Raw genomic sequence first — 25,594 nt, forward strand, 5'->3', positions numbered from 1 at the left:
GTCTTTGATCTTGAGGAGACCAATTCTTCAGAAGAGAGGAACCCACTAAGAGAAAAGTAATGCTCTAAATGAAACCTCTGAACTAAACTCTTCCAAGTTTACAGGCTAGTGTGACCAGCACAACTGTACATAAGAAGTCACCGAGAAGAAGTAGTCTACAACAGAGGTTATTAGCCATCAATAAAGGTGTTAAGCTACTTGTGAAGTATTAAAAAATTTATTCTATTACAAACTTTACTTCAAGGGGGACAAGTCAAATCATGGGATTCCTGCTTCAGCAGAAATAAAATTAAGCACTTAAGTATTTGGCAAACAATCATCATCAGCCAGAGCAGTACTTGATATTCAGTTTTTATTATTAAAAACCAGGGTTTAGAGAGACTGTATTGATTGTGTACTGCAAACACAAGATACAAGGACTGTGCACTATGAGGAAGAGTATAGCATGGTTAGACTGTGCATCCATGCACTTGACCACACCTTGGATCAGTAAGGAGACAGATCACAATACAAGCGGTCCTAATTATGGACAACAGGGATATCTGTAAAAGATTAGAGACGACTGCCTTTGTAATTTGCCCCTAGTACATTATTTTATATAATTTCTAAAAGAAACACACTTGCAAACAGCATTTTCCACAATTACTTAGTGGGTAAAGAGTGAGACAGAGAAGTTGACAACCGGCACACCAAGTACTACATACCCAACATCAACGTTTGACGCATCCTCTGAGGCAGATGAACCACTTCTGCTTTTACTATTATTTTCAGCACAGCATAGATTCCTCTGCATACAGGAACACAAATTCCTCTCCAACACACACACAGATGAGTAACCAGAAAGCATTCTTAATTGCTACATAAATCACATGTGGCTACTTAGCATAGCCAAATACATGTCTGCATAGGAAGCACTCTCCTCAAAACTGTCTGCAGTATTTCATCAACCTCACAGAAAAGCAAGCATGCCAAAAGGAAAGCAGCAATTACTCACTCCAAATGAATTCATACCTGTCCACAGAAACGTGCGGGCTTTGTTACAGGAACCCAAACCCATACAAAAGCCTGACAACACTGTAGGCAGGTGTGCTGCACTGAAACTGGGGGGAGATGACAGCATGCTGGGCTAGCTTCAGTCCCATTGGGGCACACCTCTAACATCTGTGGGTTTTAAGACCTTTCCTGAGTATTGGTCTCGAAAGGTACAAATCCGTATGTGTGCATGTTAGATTTATACAAATAAATCTAAATATTTTGTATCTATATATAGATAATATGTAATTATTTTTTTAAAATGTGAGCATGCATCCATAACAGCCCTATTTCTACCTAAGAATGAAGTGCGGGATATACTGAATAGCTTGGCTCCATGTGCTGCCTGCAGAAGCCCCCCAAGTTTTACCTGTCTATCCATGAGGAGAGCTGGACAAGAGACCTGTCACTCTCATGTCTTGCTTCATGAAGCTTACGCTGCTTGCCTTGACTCGCTAGTATATTCTCACAGGCAAATGCTGTATTACACATCTAGCACTTCACCTGAAATTCTCTGTTAATCAGTTTATTTAGAATCACAGAACATCCTGAGTTGAAATGGACCCACAGGGATCACCAAAGTCCAATTCTTGACCCTACACAGGACAACCCGAGAATCACGCCATGTGCCTGAGAGCATTGTCCAAACGTTTCTTGAACTCTGTCAGGCTGGAGCTATGACCACTTCCCTGGGGAGCCTGTTCCAGTGCCCAACCACCCTCTGGGTGAAGAGCCTTTTACTGATATGTAAGATGAACCTCCCCCTGACACACTTTCAGGCCATTCCTTCGAGTTCTGTCACTCACTGGTTACAAGTGTGAAGAGATCACTGTCTGCCCCCCCCCACTTCCCCTCATGAGGAAGATGCAGATAGCAATGAGCTCTCCCCTCAGTCTCCTGTTCTCCAGGTTGAAGAGACCAAGTGAGCTTGGGCACTCCTCATACACCTTCCCCTCAAGGCCATTCACCATCTTTGTTGCCCCCCCTTTGGACACTCTCCAATAGCTTAGTATCCTCCTTGCATTGTGACCTTTCCTTACATTGCCCAAAACTAACCCCAGCACTCAAGGTGAGGCCACTCCAGGGCAGAGCAGAGTGGGACAATTCCCTCCCTTGCCTGGCTGGCAATGCTGTGCCTGATGCACCCCAGAACACAGGTGGCCCTCCTGGCTGCCAGGGCACTGCTGACTCACATTTAACTTTCCCCCGACTAGCACACCCAGGTCCCTTTCTGCAGTGCTGCTCTCCAGCCTCTCATTCCCCAGTCTGTCTGTTAATCCAGGGTTGCCCCATCCCAGGTGCAGAATCCATCACTTGCCCTCATTAAACTTCTTTAATATGGTTGGTGATAGCCCATCTCTCTAATTTGTCAGTGTCTCTCTGCCTCTGAGGGAGTCAACAGCTCCTCCCAATTTAGTGTCATCAGCAAATTCATTCTGTATTCCTTCCAGTCCTGCATCCAACTCATTAATGAAGATGTGGACGAGCTCTGGGCGGAGGATGGAGCCCTGCAGAATTCCATGAGTGACTGGCTGCCAGCCTGATGTTACCCCATTCACTTCGACCCCTTGTGTCCGACCCATGAGCCAGTAGTGCTTGCAACTGTTAATGCAGCACTGGTGCCACTGACGTTTTACAGAAGAGACAAACTGTAGCATCAGTTTCTACTTTAGTTTTTCTTCATCATTTTGCTCTTGCAGTAGCTAAATGTTAATCAGCAAGACCCTCTTCCAAAATGGTCATTCTGATACTATTCTTACACAGTGATCTACAGTTGAGGTAACAGATCACAAGAAGATTTTCTCCTTCTTTAAGTAACTTTTTATTGGGTTTTCTTTTAATCTCTTTAGCGTGTTTAGACACTCTTCAGTTCTGCTGTGTTGCAGAGCACTTTCCTGAATTCACCAGACTCTTCAGTTAAAAGAAGACTCCTTGTGTCTGCATGTCTATTCACATGTGTCTAAAGCAACCTAAGTCTAAACATTTTGGACCATAAAGCTATAGATGCCCAGTACTTTCTGACTTCAGCAAAACTCCACAGCTCTGCCCTTCTGCTTTGCACTTAAACCTACATGATTATCCCAACTCAATCACATCACTTAATTCACAAAATACCCACATTTACTAAGTGCTCCTGATCTTACTAATGTGAAGCCTAGCTACTGTACTCCAAGACTCCAATGGGTGAATCAAAACCTTTTTTTCTCCAACAAAAGGAAAAAAAAAAAAAAAACAGTGTTTCTCCGGTGATTTTTAAATAAATGTCAGTAACAAAGATAATAACACATTGTTTGTGCTCCCCAGGTTTATAGAGAAGTAACTGCCTGAGATGCACTTAATATAGTATTAATACAATAAACTAAAGAAAACAGTGGAAATGTTAAGAGTTACTCATCTAGTCTGAATATTACCTGCTGCTGGTGCTGCACTCATGACACTTAAATCACTGAATGTAACAGCACTCATTACATGTTTTAGTGACTTGAACTCTGCTTAGGACAGTACATTAACCCATCTCTTCTAAACCTGCTTCTTAAATTTTTGTCTATGCTAGTAGTTACCATTTCATATAGTTAAGCCCTCAAAATTTAAACCAATGACTCCAAGAACCAACTGGGACGATGAACCAGTGTACAGCAATCAGCATCCTCTGCACAGGGCGTAAATCTCATCTCACCTCCAGAGGCTGTCAGACACCAGCAGGGGACTTAAGAGTTCACCACAAAATGGCCATCAAACCCCTCCAAGTTACTGATGCACACATGCTGCATCAAGTGCTCCAAGACAAGAGTGAGACAAAAACACAAAATAAGGACCACTAGTTTACTGTCACAATGATGTGGGCCTTAAAATAGACACAATCTCTACCCTGCTCATTCCTTCAGTTCTTAACTTTCAAGTATTTCAGTTGCAACAATGTTTATCCCATAGTATTCACTGACTGCCAAATGGATTAGAAAAAAAAGAACAAAACATTACTGGGTATTTTTAGTTGCCTTTTTTTAAGTAAGTTTCACGACTACATGTCAAACACAAACCTAAACTTTTTGGCTCCAAAGCAAGCCTATAATTAGAAACCTCATTTTTTCTGGTAGTCAGGAGAGCCATTTTCCCTAGGGAATGTTACAGAAAGGAAACCCAGGAAGAGTCGTAATGGCTAAACAACGTGAAACATTAATAACAGACACTGGTAACACAAAGACATCCTAACCAGGCTTGAGCAGCTACAAATTGCATTTTACTGCTAGAAACTGTTTTCTTCCAAAGTTAAACGCTTTTTTTATGGTCTCTCGTCCTCTCAATCACATGCCCCAACCTACTGGGCAAATTCATATGGAAGAAATGTAAAAAAAGGCGTCTGTGCCCAGAAGTTTGTCCTACTTCCTCCCACTTCCACCAGCTCACCCATTAAAAAAAAGAAAAACAAAACAAAAAAAACTGCTACACCTTTCAGGTCAAACCTCCTCCTCCAACAGTGAAATGAGAGATTGCTGGTTACTTTGTCAGGACTAGTTCGGGATGACACTGTCACCCTCTGCCTTTTGCCTTTCCCCTTTACATCTCCTCTGCTCTTATCTATCTGCTTTTCATTTCCAGCTTTTTTATGAATTTCCTTTCCCACCACCATTACCACACCTGCAAATCCCACTGACATGCAGGAAATACAGCCACAAAGCCAATGTCATGGCAGGGGGCACTGGGTGAGGGTACAGGGGAAGGAACTTAGCAGGTCTGCAAGTTGTGAAGACCAAGACCAGTAAGGGGAAGAGAGAGGGAGAAATCAGACCTCAGACAGGGAAGGACCAGTGTTGACAGTGAGGCAATGAGGACGTTCTTGGGTGCAGAAGGAACACATGCATTTTTGGAAACTGCCAACAGAAGAGATTGCATTTTTCTTGCAAACACTTTTACAGAGCCCTGTATGAAATGGTAGAAAAACAGAGCACACAGCAGCATTTTGGGTTTTTTTCCAAAGCACAGAGCAGCATCCAAGCGTCAAACTTCTTATATCCAAGCCATTTTGTATGAGACATCAACCAGAACTCTCTCACATTTTGTGTGCAAACTATTCACGACTCAGATGCTGAACAAGGGCCTGTAGGACAGGCCCTCTTCTAGCAGCTGGGATCCGTGACCTCCATAGCACTGCCAGCTTCCAAAGCAAGGTTTCCCAAAGCACAGTGGTGTCCTCTCTCACAGATCCTACACACGTAAGGGCAGAGAGAGATCCTGACCACAGCCTCTTCTCATGTTTCTAACCCTTACAGTAACAGTGGAAGGGGCCCTCAAACATAGAGCAAGCAGAATCAAGTACAGGGATGTCCTCAGGTTTTTGCAGTCATCCTGATATAAGACTTGAGCTCAGCATGGCTTGGAACTAACCATATACAATGCTTGAAAGGCCACTGTCCATCGAGACCCCTGAGAAAGGAAAAATATTGCAAGGATTTACATCGACCCTGCTCAATGTGAGATAATTCGGGGAACTGGTGTGGGGAAGGAAAGCACAGAAAACATACACAGGAAGATGCACATCCCTCCAGCATATGGTGGGGCTTGCAGCAGCAGGCATGACTGTTTTCAATTTTCCTGAAGGATGGGGGTGGGTGGGAGGAAATAGGGAGAGAAAGGGGTCAGCTTTCAAAAGTTTGCCAAACATCTTATTTTAGTACTTTTTCTACAGGGAATGGATGAATTCCAAAGGCTTGATCATACAGAAGCACCGGTCTGATCTTGCAAAAGCCTATGTATATGAGTAGTCACACTGGCAGGACAAAAATATTTACAGTTCTGCCTTTTTCATTTATTAAATGACTCATTGCAAACATAAAGCAGGGCCACACCGAGCTTAATCTAGTTTCTGACACTTAAATTTTAAAAGAGACACAGATGATAAGAAACCTTAAAGCTAAACTTTCAGGAGCAATAACACAGCATAAAGCAACCTGCATTTTTATTCACACTGCCCTCAGATTGAAGTATTTCTTGCTTAAGAAATAACTTTGGGGCTACTGCTCATCCCCAAAACACCATACCATCTATTATATGCTGCAATGGTTTTATGCTGCAATTTTTTTTAGAAGTGGTACAGAGAGAGGAAAAGTTGTCTAAATCATTAACCACACTAGAGATCAGGCATCCTAGGCAAAGACCGAAGGTACTATCGCAAATTTTTTACACCAGAATTGCTGTCAATTCATTAATCCTGTCTCAGTTGCAGCATTTGATGTATTTAAGCCCACCCTTGCCCAATTAAATGAAGACAAAAATTCACTACTTAAACTAGTGAATTTCCTTTTTTCTTTCTTTTCTTTGGAAATCCATACAAAACAAGACTAAACACTCGTAGAGAGTTTTTCCACAGGCACAGCTGCAAGCCAAATGCTCTAAACCATTTCTTCCCTGCAAGAAAGGGGGCAGAGGGAGCTAAGACAGAAGGATAAACGTAACTGCCAGCACTTAAAGTCTTCTACAAGAAGAGAAACCCACACTGCAAAACTTAATATTTGTGTAGTTGAGAAAGACACAGAAACAATAACTATCAGCTCCCCTCTTTTCTCTTCGCTCAAGGGGACATAGTATGCATTTTTTGACTAAACCTCAAATACAAACCAAAAGTAGCATCCTCATCCCTACAAAGAGGCTTATTATGACTGTTATTGCTGGAAGGGGAAACTCACTCTTACTGGCCACATGACTGTTGAAATCTACATTCAGCATTGTTTGGAGATTTTTTTTTCTTTTGCCTATAAATCTGCAGTTGAGAGCAACTGGTTATAACTTTATGACTAGAAACATTAGCTGAGTATTTCTGATGCTGCAGAGTCAGCAATACAGATTAATTTGTTCCAGCCTAGTAAATACTTACTTAAATATGCACCCTGCAACACCTCACTGCAGTATTCTTTTGGGAAACATTACTAGAGCAGAACATCAAATTTTAGTTATGGGGTTTTTTGTGGGTTTTTTTCCAGTCCCCCTTGCTTGGAAATGTTAACACCACACACAAAAATTTACACATTTGCACAGTTTACCACTTATACAGCTAACATTTAGCAACACAACTCATACAACAGCACTGGAAAGACCTGTATGTTTTCAGGATCTGAATCAAGACACAGGCCTTCTTCTTACATGTCACGATACAGCAGCTACACAGAGGCAGACAGCAGTTCTATGACAGCAGACATCTATTCACACAGTACTGTCACACCAGAATCCTCCTCCGTAAGGGCCAGGTGGCAGCCAGTGCTGGCCAAATAGGTTAGCAGGTGAAGTTCAAGGACATTCCACAGCACTCGGCAGCTTCCAGTGAATACCTGAGGTTAGTGGGAGGCTGAAACTCAAAATGGATGAGACAAAACCAACCACTGAGGAGAGGTGTCAAGACAAGTATCCTGGAGAAGCAGCCACAACCTGATACATAGCCAGTCCCAGCCTATTTGCTCCAAGTGCCCAAGCTCAGGTGTAGACAGAGGGTGTGCCCAGGCTCCCTGCCAAACTTTGCAGAGGAAGTTAAAGCTCAAGAGAGCTCTTGCACTTCCTCAAACGGGAGCAGGAGTTTCCTAAGGGGCAGCTAGAGGGTTTCAGTTTTAAGCAAATCACAAATGGAACATAACCTCAGAGAAAAAGAAACCAAGATTGGCTTTCTGCAGCAGAACACAGCCTACAGGAATGGCTGTGGGTAATGAACGACGTTTTTTGACAAGTGCCACAGGTGGACCAGAGGGCAGCTGAGGTATCCAAGCTTTGAAAAGCAAGTTTATAAGCAGGTCCCCATGGCAGCAGTAATACTAACACTGAAATCCAGTGGGGAAAACCACGAAGAGTTTGTAGAAAGAAACAGACACTGAACAGAAAGAAGGCACTGATGCTGGTGGGAGCAGGTGAAGAACTAGCATAAACAAAACAGGCTCACTAGCTCATAGCCAGCCTTCTCTACAATGAGATCCTGTACATTGGGAAGAGAGGAATGAGGGGGGATAGACTGGCTGGCTAAAGAAGTGTGACGTTTACCCTATACGGTTTAATAACTGCTCTGCGTCGGACAGGTCCTCCATTGAAATTTCAACGCTGCCCACACAAGGGGTTGGTTCGGGGTTTTTGCTTTGGTTTTAATCAATTCTTCACTTCAAAGCTCCACTTGCATGAGCCTGAATGCTTAAACCAAGCCACTTAAACACTTCAGAGGGTCTTTCCCTGCCAACAAACCAGCTGAAGAGGCTGTCATTCACCTCGGAACGAGCTCCGGAAGAGCGAGGAGGCAGACCCCGCCGTGCCCCGCAGAGGCTACAGCGGGGCGAACAGCGCGGTTACTCTCCGCACAAATAAGCGATTTCTGGTCACGTCCCCTGCCCACCGGGCAATGGGGGTCCCTCAGCCCGGCTGCCGAGCGGGGCACGCCGGCGGGGGCCCCTCCAGTGACCCCCGGCCGCGCAGGAGCCCCGCTGGAAGCCTGCCGAGGGAAGCCCTTGCCGGCCGCCTCCTCCCCGCTCCGTCCCGGCGCCCGGGCGGCTCGGCGGGTCCTTCCCTGTGGGGGAGGGGGCGGCGGACACGTGGAGGCCGAGCCGGAGGGAGCCGGCCCGGCCCGGCCCGGCCCGGCAGCAGCTGCCCCGCGGGGCGCAGCCGCCCCTCTTGCCCGGCGCACGGCACTTACTTGTGGGGCGGCGCGGCTCTTGCCTGGCGGCCTCCTGAAGAAGGAGGTGCGCGCGGTGAAGAAGAACTCCTCGGACTCTTCCTCCTCCAGGCTGCTGTACCCGCTGCTCATGCTGCTGGTCCAGGTCATCGGCGGCGGCGGGGGCTGCTGGTGGTGCTGGGGCCGGGCGGCGGAGAGCGCCGTCCCGGCCGCCGCATGGGGCCCCGCCGCTGCCGCTCCTCGCCCAGCCCGCGGGGTCCGGGGCGCAGGAGGAGGAGGAGCCGCGGCTCTGGCGGCCCCGCTCCCGCCCTCGCTCCGCTCCCTTCCTGCCGCGCGAGTTCCCCGGCAGCGCCGCCCCCGCCCGCCCGGGCAGCAGGTGAGGGGCGGGGGCGGCTCCTTGCCGGCCCGGGGCCGGACGAGTCCCTGACCCCGTCCCGGTCTCCTGCCGGCGCCTCCGCACCCCCATGCTCATTACCAGCAACGAGGCAGCTAAGGGCGGCCTTCTGTAGTAAGAAGTTCCCAACCTTTTCCCTAATAATTACCCGATTTCAGTCTTCTGTGCACTGTAAGAACAGTCATTAAAAAAATGACCGACGGCAAAATAATGGGGAGAGCTTTTCCCTTACAGTTCTTTCAGCAATCCGTGAATTCCGGCTTCGCGACCGGGGGCAGCCGCACGGCACTGAGCAGTCACAGCCTCCAGTTCCGCAGCTGTGGCGGTGCCCGGCCGGGGCCGCTCCGCGCACCATCACCAGCCCACGGACTATTAAGTCAATGGAATTCATCGCCCCAGGATGTAGCGAGGAGGGAGGCTTGCACTAGCGAGGAGACTCACCAGGGATTAGATATGTGTGCAGATAGCAGGAACATCCAGATCTGCAACTGGAAAACATTTAAAGCACAAAATTCCTGATAAGATATAGGGCAAACATCAGATTCATCACTACTGGGGGAAATTACGGACAATGCCTGAAGGTCAGGTCACTCCGTAATTACCTGCCTCTGAGTCTCGTGCCTTCCCTTAATTTATCTAAGGCTGATCACTGTCACCGACAGGATACTGGGTTTAAGGTACGGCTTCCTAAAGCTATGCAGCTGCCCATAAAAGCAGACTTGCCTTTCCTCCACGCCCTTAGCCCGGCGCTCTTGCTGTCCCCTGTACCACGGCGGTGGTCCCATGGGGGGAAGTGAGTCACTTGCTGCCGGAGCAAACCCCCGAGACATGGGCATCAGAAAGGCGATACCTTTCAGCAACAGCACAGCCTTAGATTAAACATATTTGAAGTTGCGCATTTACACATCAGTTCCTGTGGTCTCAGTACTCAGACACAGATGTATCTGGGACACCATTAGCTAACATCTCCTTTCCCTCTTCCTGATCCCCATCTCGCTGGTCCCTCACACACTCCTCATCTGCTGTGCGTGGCTGTTCCTATCCCCGTATCCAGCCGGCGATTGGGTCCGTTTCTGCCAGTAGGTGCTCTTCCTGGACCGGTATGCCTTACATATTGACAAAGTCACCTCAAAACCAGCAAAAAAACTCACACTGAGAACTAGAACTGGTCAGTCAGTTTGGGAGGTGTTAAATACTTACTTTTCCATCAACTGATTCTTCCAGATTTTTGTATGGAGTTTGGCATCTGGCAGATTAGAAGGCTGCATAGCTTTTAAAAACAAATAATTGAGTTTAACAGCATAGATGCAGATGTGTCCGATCTTGAGCCTACTTGTCGGCACTGTAAAGCCGTGTGGTATGCAAGATAGCTTTAAGTTGAATGCCAAGTTACTTGAATGCAACTAAAACATTCTAAAATGCTTGCTGTAGACAAACAAGCTTTGTGTTACCTGGCACACTGAGGCCAGATCCATGCCAAAAGGAAGTCACACCAGAGATCTGCTGGGCATGCCTCTGAACCTGTCCAAGACCCAGTAACTCCAGTTTACAAAACTTTTGGAAAAAACATCCCTGTCCATTATCACAATTAAGGTGAAGGATTTTAAGTGGCTCGGGTGTGATTAAAAACAGCATTTGTGTTTTGAAACTACAAAAGCATTTTTATATATTATTTGCTGGCACACTTGATGGACTCCCCAGCAACCAGAGGCACTGTGTGTATAGCTTGTTTGCTTGGCTGCAGTCTCAAACCTGATAGTGGATGGGTGGAACATTAAGCTGGCAAAGAGGATCATCGAGACAACAAGCTGCTGCAAAAGAGCTCAACTTCATCTGTGCAAGATCAGTTGCCAGTCCTGGGCTCAAGTTTATATATTCCCTGGCAGCAAGGCATGGCATTCACCTCATCTGTAAAGCACCATTTATATTGGTAACACCAAAAGATTCACAGTATCATTTTCTCCTTCTGCAACAAAGAATGATGAAGAAAACATGTCTGTTTTCTGTGATAGATCTTCCAATATTAGTTCACTCCTCCACTGTAGCTCAGTTTTTAAGCCTACTAATTTTGACAAGAGATTTTTCACTTTATTTTTTTTCAGACGTGGCACTGAACCAAACAATTCACATGAAGGTACAAACAGATATGAGGCCTTTCAGTTTTGTTTTGTTTGGTGCTTGCAAGTAATGTACCCAAACCCAAGTATTTTTCAAGGTACTCCTGTGGATTTCACTTGTCCCCTGACAAGTACTCTTCCACGTTCTCAAACTGACTTTTTAATCTTACATAGGTAAGATTCATCCAAGGCTCTTTGTTAGGTGCTGCACTGAAACCTCTATGCTACAACACTCGCACTACTTTTGGTTCATTCTGACAGGCCTCTTAAATAGTCAACCGAAAAAAAACCAAACAGCACTGCAGAATGAAAAAAAACAGCCATGTCTCAAGATAAAGGTAGTAATAAGCTTTCTGAAAGCATATTTGTTCTTAAGAAGAATTATGGAAGAATGATTAGGTAAAAAAAAATTAACTTAAAAGCCAAGGAATATGGCACAGGAGTGAGATCTGAAACACGGAGCATTATGAGGTTTTCAATAAGTCCTTCTGAGAAATAATTCAATCCGATGAGAAATTAAATCAACTGTCAATCAGTTATCATAGGATCACACAGACAGCAAGAAGAGAGGAGGGAGATGCTTTTTTTCTACATGAATCATTAAGTTCAAGTAGCAAGTAGTGCTACAAATGCACCCATGAAGAAAAGGAGAATGAACTTTTTTTTCAATTAAAGTTTGATTACATAGATAGAATTAATTAGGATTTTTAAACTGTAGCCAGCTAAAAGTGGTGGCCCAAGTAACACAACGTAAAATAGTAATAGGCCCTCTGTTTCAAAGGAAGAATCTCATGAATAAAATAAGAATAAAAAGCAATCACAGACAAAGATAACCTGTGTGACATACAGTCATTTGTTGTGTAGGAGGAAAAACAACAATTTAAATGACTGCTCCTTTCTAGGACAAAATTCAGTTTTAAATCAATTTGTGGTTTTGGAGAGTCAGCTGAGAGAAATGAAATATCAAGCATAGCTTCCAGAGAAGTGAAAGCTGACTTCCTAAATGGCAAAACAGGTGTGAATAGTTTTATGCATCGGGCAAGAATTAGGACTTTGAACTACCATAACTGAAATAACCCTTAGAACCGGACATCAAATTGCATAGAGATAGATTGTTTCACAAGGTCCTTCAGTTTCATTGCTTTATTTGTATTAAAATATCACTTTATTGAAGTGATCACAATACCACAGGAAAGTATGGTTGAACAGGACTACACAGATTATTAGTTCAGTCAATTCATCTCCTGCTCTGAAGAAGAACCAAGTGCTTTATGCCATCCCTAACAGTCCTTTAGCTAAATCATTCTTAAAACCTGAAATGGTGCTGTAGCACCTCCACTATAGGCCATCCCTTCCAGTGTTTAAGTTATTTATTGAGTTAGAAAGTTTTTACTAGCATCGCATTTTAAATCCTTAACCTTGCCCATTTGTTTCTTAACAAAAGAAACAGAGGTAGAACAGTTAATTGCTGGTTTTTTAGAGAAACCTTTTCGGTATTTGAGGACTCTTTTTCTTCCTCTCATTCTTCTGCTTCCCAGACTAAACAAAGGGACAACTGATAAAACATCCTATAGAGTTTACATTAACTCCATTACCAACTGCATGATGTTTACATGTTTCTAAAACATCCCCTCAGCCCTCTGACAGAGAAACTGGGAGGACTCATTGAAATGGGAAAGCCGCAAAACATTCGCATGGCCAATAATCCTGCTTTGAGGCTCGGGACCAAGATGCTCACTTCTGCACGCAAGCCTTGGTCTTCTCTCCAGACTTGTGACAGACTACATCAAAAGGCATTGGGTCAAAGGAGCAGGAAAGGAAAAAGCAAGGTAGGGCATGGGTTGGAGGGTCCTGTAGCATTTAAGATTGCATTTCTATTATAATTTAAAAAGTAATGTGGAGATCTCAAGAGAAGAATTCCTCCTTTTCTACTTCCCCTGACTTCAGTCTCCCCTGGGTGAAATCCTGCAAGGATGCTTACATACTCTGGCAAGCAGGACCTGTGATGGCCCCGCAGCTGCGGGCAGCAGCCTCCCGTGCGGTGGGAGCAGTGAAGGGAAGCAGGACACGGGCTGTGGGAAGGAAAGGGTCACAGGGACTAAACTTCCTTACGCCCTCTAAATCTGCTCCAATTTCACCAGTGCTTTGCAGGAAGAGTCTCATTAACAGCCCTAGCAGTATTTAATTCTAACTGCTATGAATTTTCCAGAAGCCCCTTGCCCCTGGAACCATTTTGGTCATTTATGGAGTGCTATGAGTCTCTCTCTCCCCCTCTCATTTTCTGCTTTCATAGGTCTTTGCAAACCCTGTCCCTGACTGTGGAAACAGTCTTATTGATGATTAGTCCCTATGGGACTAATCTAATACTAAATTTTAAGATATGCTTAGGATTGAAATCCAAAGGGGTTCCTACCAAATAGCACATTTGATTTGGCTTCTTTGTAACACATTTAACAGGGAAATATAATTATTTCATTATGTTAGTTATTTAAATTGTGTCCATATAACAAAAACTTGTCCTAAAAACAAGTTGCAGAGGAAAAGAGACAGTTTGTAACAGACTGTCCCTTTAAATAAATAATTAATCATGTGGGTTTAGTTTTTTTTACATTCCAGCTGAAAACAGCAGTAATTTCAAATGATCAAAGCAAAGCAATAAAGTTGAAATACAACCAACACAGAATATCTACTCAGGCCTGTAGTTTCCTTACACCAGTAAACTTTCTGTTTACTCATTTCTCCCATTTGTCTTGAATTAATAGCTCAGGTCTGTTTAGTACCACTGGCAGCAATGACAATTATCCTTTGATTCATACCCCGGCAACTTGTTAATTCAAACAAGGTCATTCCAGCCACACAGGCTCATGAGTGCAGACAGAAAACAAACAGGAGCCAGGTAAACAGCCTCTCCCCATCTCCTGGTGAAGAAATGCCATGGGGACAGGTACTTGTTACGGCAGTCACAACCTTAGACAGTACTGTCGGTAATCCTTTTCTGGCTCTTAAAATTCTTGATTCTGCCCAACCCTTAAGCCCCTTTGGGGCAACTTTTCATCCAAAATCCTCAAAAAGGAAGGGATAGATGGAAATTTAAAATAACCCATGTCATCGCTTTCTTACATGTTGGCACACTGTCACTCACCAGATCTCTGTTCTTCATCTACCATACTTGGACTGGTCAGAAGATAACAGAAATCAGAGTAAGTTCACCTTTCCCATCCCAAGGGTTGTGCTCAGAGCAGTCAGACCTACACTACTGTGAAGGGAGAGAGAAAGTGGATGGAACAAGAAGACTGTGCTTGTCTCCTTTCTTGTGATGCTGCAAACATGTGGCCACCTACCTAAATGCACTGTGTGACTGCAATCAATACAGCTACTCATAATTTCAAACATGCACATAGTTTAGAGGATTCTTTATCTCGGTTGCTACCTAAAGCCGTAAAGATAAAATTGTACCTTTCTGGCAGTTTTGGAATTACCATCATCCTTGTGTTAGAGTTGGACAGCTTTCCAGAGTATTCTATACCCTTTATCTCAAACAGATGTCATCAATTCAGCTTAGACAGATGACTCAAGGTTGGCCAGGATAAGACTACAAGTACAACCTTCACCAAGGGAGTATTTCTGCAGTTTGAAGACACTGACATGGAGTCTGGCCTCATCAGGTGGTATCAGCACTCACCTTCCCACATCCTGCCCGGCCCCAAAACCCACTGGGACCAACTGAAAGACTCCCATTGCCTTTGAAAGGATTTTGATAAAGCTGATAAAGCAGTCCTTTGCTGTATCGGTATGCATTTTTCTTTCACTTTTTTGCATCCCAGTTAGGCAGAAGTGCTCTCCAAAACAGAGAGGCTTGTTAGCAATTTTCCTTTCTTCCTCTCCTGTTGATTATAGACTGCATTATTAAACAGGTACTTTCTTGTCACAGATCAAAAAAAGTAGATTTTACAATACAAATCATGAAAAACTATTTCATATGGCTGTCATATGTTTAATCAGAGGGCTCCAGAGAGCTGTGCAAATGAGAAGTGACTCTTGCCCTGCCCTTCACTCTCATTTCAAAGGTTGGATCAGGGATATGTCAGTAGTAGTAAGAATTCAAAGGTGAGAGCCATGTTTCATCTGGCAACCCATTCCCTGCAGCAATGGCCTTTTTAGCTTATGCTGTAGCCAGTTCCAACAATGTCAGATAAAGTCTGTCAGGACCCAGATGTAGCCCAGAAACCCCAATTCAATAAAGAGGTGAATAAACATCCTTACTCACACAGTCCCATTGATGTGGATAGTCAGACATAAGTATAAGCAAAGGTTGGCATAAGGGAAGCTTCAGAGGCCTGGGAGTGCTCTCGTCCAATTCTCTGGAAGCACCCATGCCTTACCAGGGCAAGCAGTAGAACTAATACATGAGAGAATATAATCTTAAGGAAATACTCAATAACAAAATGTACAGAAAACAGACATTCTCCTACTTTAATTCAGTTCCTAATTGCTAACAGTGTATAAAAATACTCAGGGCAGAAAAATTAACTAGGAACTTCTGTTTTAAGTATAGAAACCACAACTGTGGCAGCTCAGCATGCTTTGTGGATACCATGAAAATGTGAGCCCTACTGTGCTGTAGCTGCAATCTGATTCCCAGCATCTGTCCTCAGCTGGTGAATCGGGGGGGGAAGGGGCCTTCTGGTCTGGGAATCACATCCCAATTGTCATTTCCTAGACAAAGAACTTGAAATTGTCTTGTCATAATGTGTATGAGATGACATTTTGCTCTGTTTAATAAGTCTGACTGCTATAGATCATAGAAACCCCCTAGAAGCTGCCCACACAAGTTTAGGACTTTCTAGTAAATCATCTCAACAGTCTGTGAAGACAACCATCCCAGAAAAACAGTGCTGTTTGATAGGACAACAGATCTGACAACATGTTTGCTGAAACACCTGCCTAATCCATCCAGTCCACCCTTAGCTGGAAAAACCTGAAAAAAATCGCCTTGAAGTGCAGTGCCCTGTGCCTGTGGAGCCAGCCCAGCCCGCTGAAATGCTGGGGGCTGCAGCAGGGCAGCCCTGCTTGCCTGCTCTGCCCGCCCGCTCCCTCCCCAGCCTGCAAGCCCAGCAGAGCGGGAGGAGCTGCCAGCTGCTAGCGCAAGGTAATTGGGGTTTGGCCCCCGTACTTCTGCAGGGCTACGGAACATTTCACATTCTCAGTAGGATGTGACCACCTTTGAATATTTTGCCATGAATCAAGCTTTCTCTTAGATAAATCTCACTAACTCCTTTCATATCTCGTCTGTGTCCCATTCACTGGCCCAAGACCTTTCTGATTCCCATCTCTGCTATCATGCTCTTCCTCCCTCACTGAGAGAGCACTGCTGCAGTGGGAGAAAGAAGTAAGAGAGCTTGAAGAAGAGACAGGAGTGCAGGAAGTGGAAAAAGTCAGAAGTGAGAAATAGGCAAATCAGCAAAGTAAAACCCAAATTTAAAAGATAGTATTTTAGAAGAGAAATAAACTTTTCCTCACCAGAATTCCATAAAATTCCAAAACAAATGTCTGTAGAGGTTTCTGGGTGGAAAAAGAGCACATGTTTAGGAAAACTGAGATGTATGTTTCTCATTTTGAAGGAAGATTTAGAGAAAAAAAAATACTGAAAAATTAGAAATTAAAATTATGAAAAAAGTAATCTATGTGGAAAGGCAGCTAAAGAAAGCATATGTATCAGGGCTGAGAAGATACTGGAGAACTAGAAAAGAGAAAACAAAAGGAAAACATGGTGCTTTTTCTTTCAAAATTGTGGAATGACGTGTACACAGCATCGCAAATCCTCAGTTTAGGAGATTTAACATATGGAGGGAAGAGAAAGGGAGGAAGTGGATGCTTTACATCAATGAGAAGTCCAGCAGAGCTGCAGATCACATGGGGCTGCAGCCTTGCCAGAGGCGTCCTGGTTCAGTAGGGCTCTTGCTCTCCTCTCCCTGTATTTTATCAGTCAGATGTAGTGACAGCACTTTGGGGAGAAAAAAGAGGTAACCAGAGGGGAAAAAACCCAACATATGCACTTAAATGCAGTAGGAGCACCATTCCCAGCCCAAGGGAAAGAAGCCATTTATGCCCCTCACAGGCTGCCACGTCTGGTCCCTGCAATGGGTGAGGAGGTCAGAGCCTGAGCCCTGGGCTGATGCAGGGAAGTTGACATTACTTATTTTTATCTATTTCATTAACAAAACCCCCATAATGTTATAAAAAATAAATACAAAGGAGATATATTTGGGTCTCAGAGGCATTTACTTGAAAGGTGGGAAATGCCTCTTTCATGACTGACTGCCTCAAGCTTAACGTATTCCTGCAAAGCCTGCATGCAGGGCATGACCAAGACCCTCATTACTTCTCTGGCCTGCAGCAGAGGTCAGACATGGGTCAGTACTGAGGTCACAGAGGAAACTGTAAATCTAGCAATTTATATACTTTTGTCTATTTGTTATAGGTAGTCTTTTACACATAATGTGCACATGACCTAGAATTTATAGGACTTGAGCCAACACTGCCAAACAGTTCTGCTTCCCAGCTCAGCCCCAGGGTCTAGTGTGGAGTCCCCCAGTCTTTTTCTGCACTTTACCATCCTCTTACACTATCCCAGCCAGTGTCACCCACTCAGCCCCCCACCCCCACATTTTCCAGGCATTTTGAACTGATAAAATATGCATGCCATATCCTGAGTCCACACATGCAGGCATGTAGGACACAGCCAGCTCTGAGAAATGTGGACCCGAGTTGCTTTATGGTACCTGGCCAGAGGCCAGAGGTCACTCCCTAGGATGGAAGCCTTTGGCCACAGAGACAAATAAGCATGGCTGGCTCAGAAACTGTGCTGCATCTACTCATTATTTTTCAGACTTAACTTTAAAAGCAAAATATTTAATTATTTTAATTTTACAGTCTTATGTTTACATTGCTTATGTTTTCATTTTCTAGAATGTTAGGATTGTTTTCTAAAAATGAGTGTTTAAAACTTTTTTACAGAAAAAACCCCTATTCCTACAAAATAAATTTATTTTCTTATTTTACTGAGCTTGCGTGATTACTCTTTCCTGTGATCTGAAGAGGGAGGATCTGAGGTTTTAGTGCTGTTGTCATCTGGATGGACATAAATGGTGGAAGAATGTGTTAAAAAGAGGTTTTATAGTGCAGAGATTTTAATATGAAACTTTGCCAGTTGTGAGACACAGCAAATTGTACAGCAATCCTACAGAACAACATCTCTGGTATTTTCCCACCACGGCAACATTTAAACTCTAATGCCATGCCTGTAGATTGATTTTTTATGGCTTTAAAGAGTGTAAACCCTGAGCTTCTGGAAACCAAAGTAGCTGTAAATTAAATACAATTTTTACAAAATCATGTGTAATTGCTATCCAAGGCTTTCACTTCAGACACAGCCCAGACTCAGTGCACTTAGGTACTGCTCCTACGGAAGGTTTCAGTTTAGCACATGCAGAGGGGCCTTATACAGGAGCAGTCTGTATTTAAGCGCTGCCTCTCCAGCATGACCTACACTTCGTGAAAACTTGGTACAGCCAAAGAAGCTGGGGGAAGGGAAGCAGAGGAGCAAAGCAGATGTGTCTAACTCAGGCTGTCTTACAAGCTATGACTCCAGCATTTGGTACCAACCATATGCTATATTTTCTACTTGAAAGCTGGCTGCCAGTTCAAATGAAAATGGTTTTGTATGTGCTGCACCATAAAATTACACAGACACAGAGACACAGGGGCCACACTAACTAGCTGTTTACCTCTGTGCTTCTACCACAGCATATAAGTTATAATCGGAGGAAGGAAACTCCTAGGAGATGTGAAGGCTTTAATTGTTTCAGTGTGCAGATGGTTTGCATTACAGTGAATCGACACAGCTCAAGGTCAACTCATAGTTCAGCAATAGCTGTTTGGGCAAGTGAGTTTAGTTTGTTTACACCTCTTCTGGGAAAGTTTTAACTGCTATGTTACTTATTTCATAGATATTTCTAGACTTAAGAAACACTGCAACAGGTGAAACTGGAGGAGCGTAGGTTGCCACAGACATTTCCCTCATGTCTGATGTTTAGCAATTTTTAGAGCAGCTAAATATAGCTTTTTTCCTACAACATTTGAGCAACATGTTTCATCATGTTCTCTTTTCTGTCACTGACATAGAAATGCTTTTGTTACAGGCTCATAAAGACATCTCCCACAACTCGTTTCCTTTGCTATGTCGAGACGTGCCATGCAACCTGTGCACCTAGAGACTGAAGTATGGCACAAGTAGTTACTCCTGCCCTTAACTATCACTCTGAGCTGCGTCTCTCTGAGAAGTTCCTGGTCCTTCTGCACAGGCAGCTCAGCTCTTTGTGAGGCAGCTGCTGAACCCCCTCAATTTAGGGCTTAGATGGTTAGGATAAACTGGAACCAATTTTTTTTTTTAAATTCTTTTTTCTTAATAGCACCAGGCTGAAATCTGCCACAGTAGAACAGCTGCCTCGTCAGCTGAGCCATCCCTCCAGGCAAAATGGAGCTTCCCAAGAGGAAAACAAGCTGGGCACTGGGGCAGCGGGGGCTACTGTAGCAATACCAAGATAAGATGTCACTGGTCAGAGCTTGGAAAGCTCCATGTAGGACAGGAACACAAAGTACTCTGGGGCACAAACCGCCAGACTGCATGAGCAACAAGCACTTCCTTTTGTGCCATTTATCAACTGGATCCCAGATCTGGGTAGCTGCCATTACAAAGGCAATCCCACCAATGCCAACTGTGAAAAAACTGCATCTGGCATGAACAGTGCATTACTTTTGTTTTAAAAGGGATGATCTTTGTTCCTCACACCTTGTCCTTGAGTTCTGCTGGTCAGTGTTTATTCTCATCAGTCATATGCTGTCTCCATCATTCACCATCAACCTCTCGTCCCACAGGAGCAGTGGCAGACCCTCACATAATCACAGGGCAGCACCACATATTCCCACCTGCACTCAGTGTCCGGAGTGCCAGACCTGGAGACCAACAGCAGCAAAGCATTGACAAAGAGAGGTCATATTCATGTGGCTCAACAGATGTACAGATGTATGTCCATATGTGCAGGTAACTTAACACTGTGGGTGCTTCTCCCCTCCTCTGACATGTGACCAAATTAGCAGAGTCACAGGATAATTGAAAGATGGGTTGGACCTCAAGGTCAGTAAGTGGTAAGTGAACTTGCAGTCTTACTTGCAGACCTCAAAATATGTCAGAAACATCACTTACGATAGCAGCAGACCAATGCTAAAAAGCTCATGCTCCTTGTTGTATGCATTAGGGTACCTACCTTTGTTCTGTTTGGGTCTGAAAGTTTTTCTAAAAACCATTTGTTTTAAAGACCTGTTTTTAAATTCATTTACCAAAATTCTGCAAAACTTTAAAATTATTTTTGTGGCAGAGGTGTGAGGATTTGAAACAGAGGCACACCAACACTGCAAGCCATACCTAAGAATTTCACATCTGTGTCCTGGAAGCAACCTCCTGCCACAACCCTGCCACGCCGCGCTCCGTGGTCCTCAGTGTGGCCTTAACATCTGCTTCAGCATCTGCTCTTCCAGAGGACCTGCCCCTGTGTGCTTGGCTGCTTTCAAAGGCCTCCTGCGATTGCTCAGGATGGCTGGCAGCGCTTGCCAGCGCTCTGCGGCCGTGCAGATACCCTTACAAGGCAAGGCGACAATGGCCCCCTCCTCGGCGAGGCTCCGGCAGCCACATCCACCACTGTACATCAGTGATCCAGCTTTAATGGGTCAATTTAGAGTAACTTTGGGAGGCAAAAGGCAGCCCAAGCTTTAGGTCTAATTCTTCATGCAGATGATAAGCTGAGGTGCACTTACAGGACAGTGACTAGAATTTGTCTAGCTCCTAACTTGGACAAGAGACTGCAGGCATCTGGGCCAGAAAGTGTACAGCTGCCAAAATTAAGCAGGCAGCTGGAGTCAGAGCAAACTGCCTTTAGCAGCCCTGCCAACAAATTCTGCAGGTCAGCTATTGAAATTATTTGCATATCAGCATATTTCAAATTTTGAATGCAGCCTTTTGTGAAAGATCACAGTGAGAGCATTTGTAAAGAAAGGGTTGTTCTCGGACAAAAGCAATTTCCAAAAGAATCCATTTCCTTACCCGGACATCAAAAAGGTGGAAGGTTTTCCTAAAACTGGCACCAAGAGCATATCTGTGACATGGAGATAATTACTGGAAATAACCAGTGAGACTGCCAAATCTGACTACAGCAGAACTGCCCAATTTTTTTTTCTTCTTAACTGAAGCCAAAACCCACAGGTGACTTATAAGAAACGAAAGTGTGGAGAAGAGTGCAAAATAAGACTGCTTTTATGCACAGCGCATTAGCACAGTCTAGAGGACTTGTCTATGAAATGCTGCCAGCCGCTGGACCATGGCCAACTCATCTTAAAATTCAGATAGCCTGAGGGTGGGTGGGATGGAGGCACACATACTTCCCTCACATCAGAGGCCCCATGGCTCAGGGACATGTTGTGCTGACTCCCCATCAGGCAATCTCAGTCCAAAGAAGGCTCAAAACTGCAAGCTGAGGCTACCTTAAAGAAAAAAGAAAATGGATGTTTACAAACTGTTAGTGGAACTGGATCTGTTGCAGACAGATCTGCAAAAAACTCTGCTTTTACTGACTCTGCTAGACCCTACATCACCCTTTTCTCTCTCTAACCTAATGCTGTGATTCTCAAGAATCCCCAAGAGTAGGGCTGCTCTGGGAGGTCCAGACAGCTTGATGGGACACAGAGGGAATCAAAAATAAAAAATCCAGATGGCTCATGTCAGCCCCTCTTGTCCCTTTTCTGTCTCCCTCTTTCCCTGGCAGTGGAGGTCTCTCCTTTCTCTGGTCCCACCGTGGGGGATGTACATATCTGACAGGCTGCTCCTGCACTGGGTAGAAGGACCTGGCAGCAAAGGGGTGAAGCCCAGCAGCCTGAGGTGTGGGTTGAGGCAGGGGAAGTTGTGGGAAGTGTGCAGCCCAGCTGAGCTTGGAAGGTTCCTGCTTGGAGATGGGAGCATGGGATCTCAGAAAAATGGTTCAGCCAAAGGAGAGGACTCCTGACCTACCCCCAAAGAGTAGCATTAAGGACACTTCTCAGACCGACAGCAGCTGCCAAATGACAACAGAAAATATGGATCCTAGGTATTTTCAAAACACTTTTTTCTTGTATACATTCACTCCCATAAATTGTTCCTCTCTCTAGCTATATCTCCTAATTGTGGGGAAAATAATATAAAGAACTCAGTAAAATCATAGTTCACAAATGCAAGTGCCAGAGATTTTACTCCTCCCACTCCCTCATCCTGAGTTAACTCTGAATTTACCTTCATCTGTAATCCTCAGTTTTAAGAAATCAGCCTTGCTTTCCTTCCCCAAATGATGGATTCTTTAACAAATTCAGGGATAGTCATAGAAGCTACAGGTAAAGCATAAAGAAGAAACAATCAAGTTCTCAGAACATAACTCTGTCCCACCTAGTGCATTCATCCACCCATAACATTTTGCAAGAAAGAGCTCATCCTCATTATGATGACAGGTAAGGAACACTACTCACATCATCACGATTTCTAAAACCAGTTTCTACTTCTGATTGCCCAGACTGAGACATATTTTGAGGTAAAACTAAATAGCAGGTTTGCACGCCAGGGGCAACTCTCTCCCCCCAAAACAACGAAGAAAAGAAAGCTGGAGGCAAAAGACTAAAAATTAAATCAACACATCTGAAAACTGAGGCCGAATTGACTTGCTGAAGGCCATATCTAATCAGACATTAGTAGAGCAAGAACTGCAAATCTGGCTTCCTTGGTCCCTTTCATGCTCCAATTCCTACCTCCAACAAACTGCTTTATAATAATCGTAAGGCCTTACTGATTAGTCATATATGCAGATAAGGAAATGTCTCTTCAAGGTTACTGTAAAGGAAAATATTACTCAGGATGGCAAAAGGAAGGTCGAGGGAAGAGAACAATGCAAATGGAAAACAGAGTGGAGTGTGGACTGAGCAATGTCCCTCTAAAGAAAAGTTCAGTAGTACTGAGAAATATAAAAGTAGTGTTCAGCCTTGTGATACACTGGTCTTCCTTCCCCAGAGAACACTGTTGCATAATTTTCTGATAAGAAATTGTGATAGAAAAGCCTAGTGAAATTAAGACAACATAATTTTTATCCTGAAGTCAACTAGGTGAGGTTAGGCCCAGGCAGGATGCATGGTACTGACCTCATCCTGCTGCCCCATGGTAACCATCATCACTGCTTTGTTCTCACCTAGGATTGTAAAGCAAAATAATCGATGATGGCATTTACCTTCCTGTAAACAGACACTCTGTCAGAAAAGACAAAGCCTTAAAAGGGGATTTACCATGACTACAATACACACTTGCAAGCATCAGCAGAGAAAGAGATGGAGAAGCATAGGATATTACTTCAGCAAATCAAGTAATCGTATCCAGTTATCCATCTTACTGCAACACATCAGCAGGCAAAATACCTGAAACAGGCATGTGCAGCTTTCCATGGGTTCACAAGACTAATTGTAACATATATGTCTGAATATCTCTTGGGATCCCATGATTAAAGTTGTCTTCTCAAATGTAAAGGGGAGGTAATTTTTCCATTTTTCTCTAGGGGTTATCCAAATAGGGCAGGCATGCAGAGACCAGCCAGGTTTATCTTCTCAGGAAACTGTCCGGCTTCCAAGCATCATGGCTCCAGCGTCATCTGGGCTAGGAGGTGATCCAAAACTCATCCATAGGAGGGGCCTCTTGATTAGGAACCAAAGCTCAAGTCATAAGCAATATGAAGGCCGCAGATGAAAGGTGATCAAGATGCAAAACTACTGTTGGATCTAAAATCCCATCTGGGATTTCACAACCATAATGTAAGGTGTATATCTTGAAAAAAGTGATGAAGGGATTTTATCTACTTTTTGAAAGGTTTGTTACATCATTTATGAAATAAGCATTCAGAAAAAACCCAAAAAACAAACCAACAAACTGACCCAACAAATCATCAGCATATTATTTGTAGAACAAACCAGATCTAAAAACCTTCTAGGAGTATACATTTTGTAGCTCTGCCTCTGTGTTCCCAAGAAACTATACAACAGCCTTTTGTATCCAGGCAGCCTCTTTCACTTGGCAGTGAAGGATTGTAAGGTCTCAGGAAGCAGAAGTGCTGAATCCCCAGTGGGACCTATGCTGCAGGAATGGAGGCTTACCACAGCTTAAATGAAAAGGGAGGAGGGAACATGACAAACTGGCTATTGCTTGAGATCTCCCACAAGTGCTAAGACAACCTAACGTGTTTTGATCTGGGGAAGCGAGCTACTTCTTCATGCTTTGGGTAGGAACAGCACTACTCCCCAGAAGGTTAACTAGTAGGACTTCACTGTTGTTGCATTGAAATGGCATGTAACTGGTGACAGTTTCCCCTTTCCCAGTGAGGATATTGAAGCATTAACACTACATCACTTACACACACTACTTGCAGAGTAAACGGGGAAGGTTTAAGTTCTTATCTCCAGTTCCTGTGGAGCACACTGATATGAGACAGCACATACAAGAATGGAGCTTCACTGTAGAATGAGGTCTCTTTGAGAAGAGAAACGCAGAGTGCAGCACATGCACATAGCTGGGGAGAAACTGAGCTCCCATGAACAAGCAGGCTCCTCTGCACTGAGGAAGAGTCTGGAGGGCAGCTTTTAGGCAGTGTCACCAGTTAGAGGAAGCCATGAATCACTATGAAAAAATGCTGCCTTCTGTCATTTGATTCCTGCTCTCTGGGAAACAAGACTTTTCATTCCTGTAAGATAAACAGAACAACATAGGGCTCTGTCGCCTACCTGTTTTCCTAACAGTTGTCTTTGTTGCTGCTGGTTGGCATGCTACTTGGATCAAAGACTGGGAACAAATATTTTCCTATCTTCACCCAGCAATGTTATCATTGAAAATAATCAAAAACCACTCCCCACCTTCCTTCCCCACCAGGGAAGGTTTTGCATCATGCCCGTCCTGCACTGAGTCAAAAGGCAGCAGCAATCTCTTCTGTGTATATTTCCAACAGCTGCTAATGCCATAAGTCAAACAAAAAGGCTGAAACTCTATTAAAAAAAACCCAGATAATGTGAAGCTGGAAGAGTATTTGAGAACATGGGATGTGAGTTTCCGAACAGTTCCGACTTTCTTTTCTAATCGGTTCTCACTGCCATCTCATTATTTGCTCAGGGCAGGTCTACATGGGATGAATTAAGTAGTCTGCATCATGTCACCAGCCCAGCTACCTTCCTGAATATTCAAATGCAAAATAAAATCAGCCTCTTGAATAAATGCACTAGAAAGTGTGTGATATTAAATATCTCTTGAGA

The 25,594-nt window shown here is 44.1% G+C and overlaps 1 protein-coding gene across 2 annotated transcripts in view; it reads right to left on the bottom strand.

Annotated features, from left to right (window-relative positions):
• RASSF3 (Ras association domain family member 3) overlaps nt 1–25,594 on the bottom strand; it is a 77,291-nt gene that overhangs the window by 46,482 nt on the left and 5,215 nt on the right. The window contains exon 1 of one of the 2 annotated variants that reach the window (XM_048301503.1): nt 8,690–8,919. The exons of the other annotated variant lie outside the window; for it this stretch is intronic. Within the exon in view, the coding sequence (XP_048157460.1) occupies nt 8,690–8,818 (129 nt within the window). The 5' untranslated portion in view covers nt 8,819–8,919. Of the gene's footprint in view, nt 1–8,689; nt 8,920–25,594 lie in introns of those variants that run through there. 2 annotated transcript variants of the gene reach the window in all.

The sequence above is a fragment of the Corvus hawaiiensis genome, chromosome 4 (assembly GCF_020740725.1).
Source record: "Corvus hawaiiensis isolate bCorHaw1 chromosome 4, bCorHaw1.pri.cur, whole genome shotgun sequence".
NCBI lineage: Eukaryota > Metazoa > Chordata > Aves > Passeriformes > Corvidae > Corvus > Corvus hawaiiensis.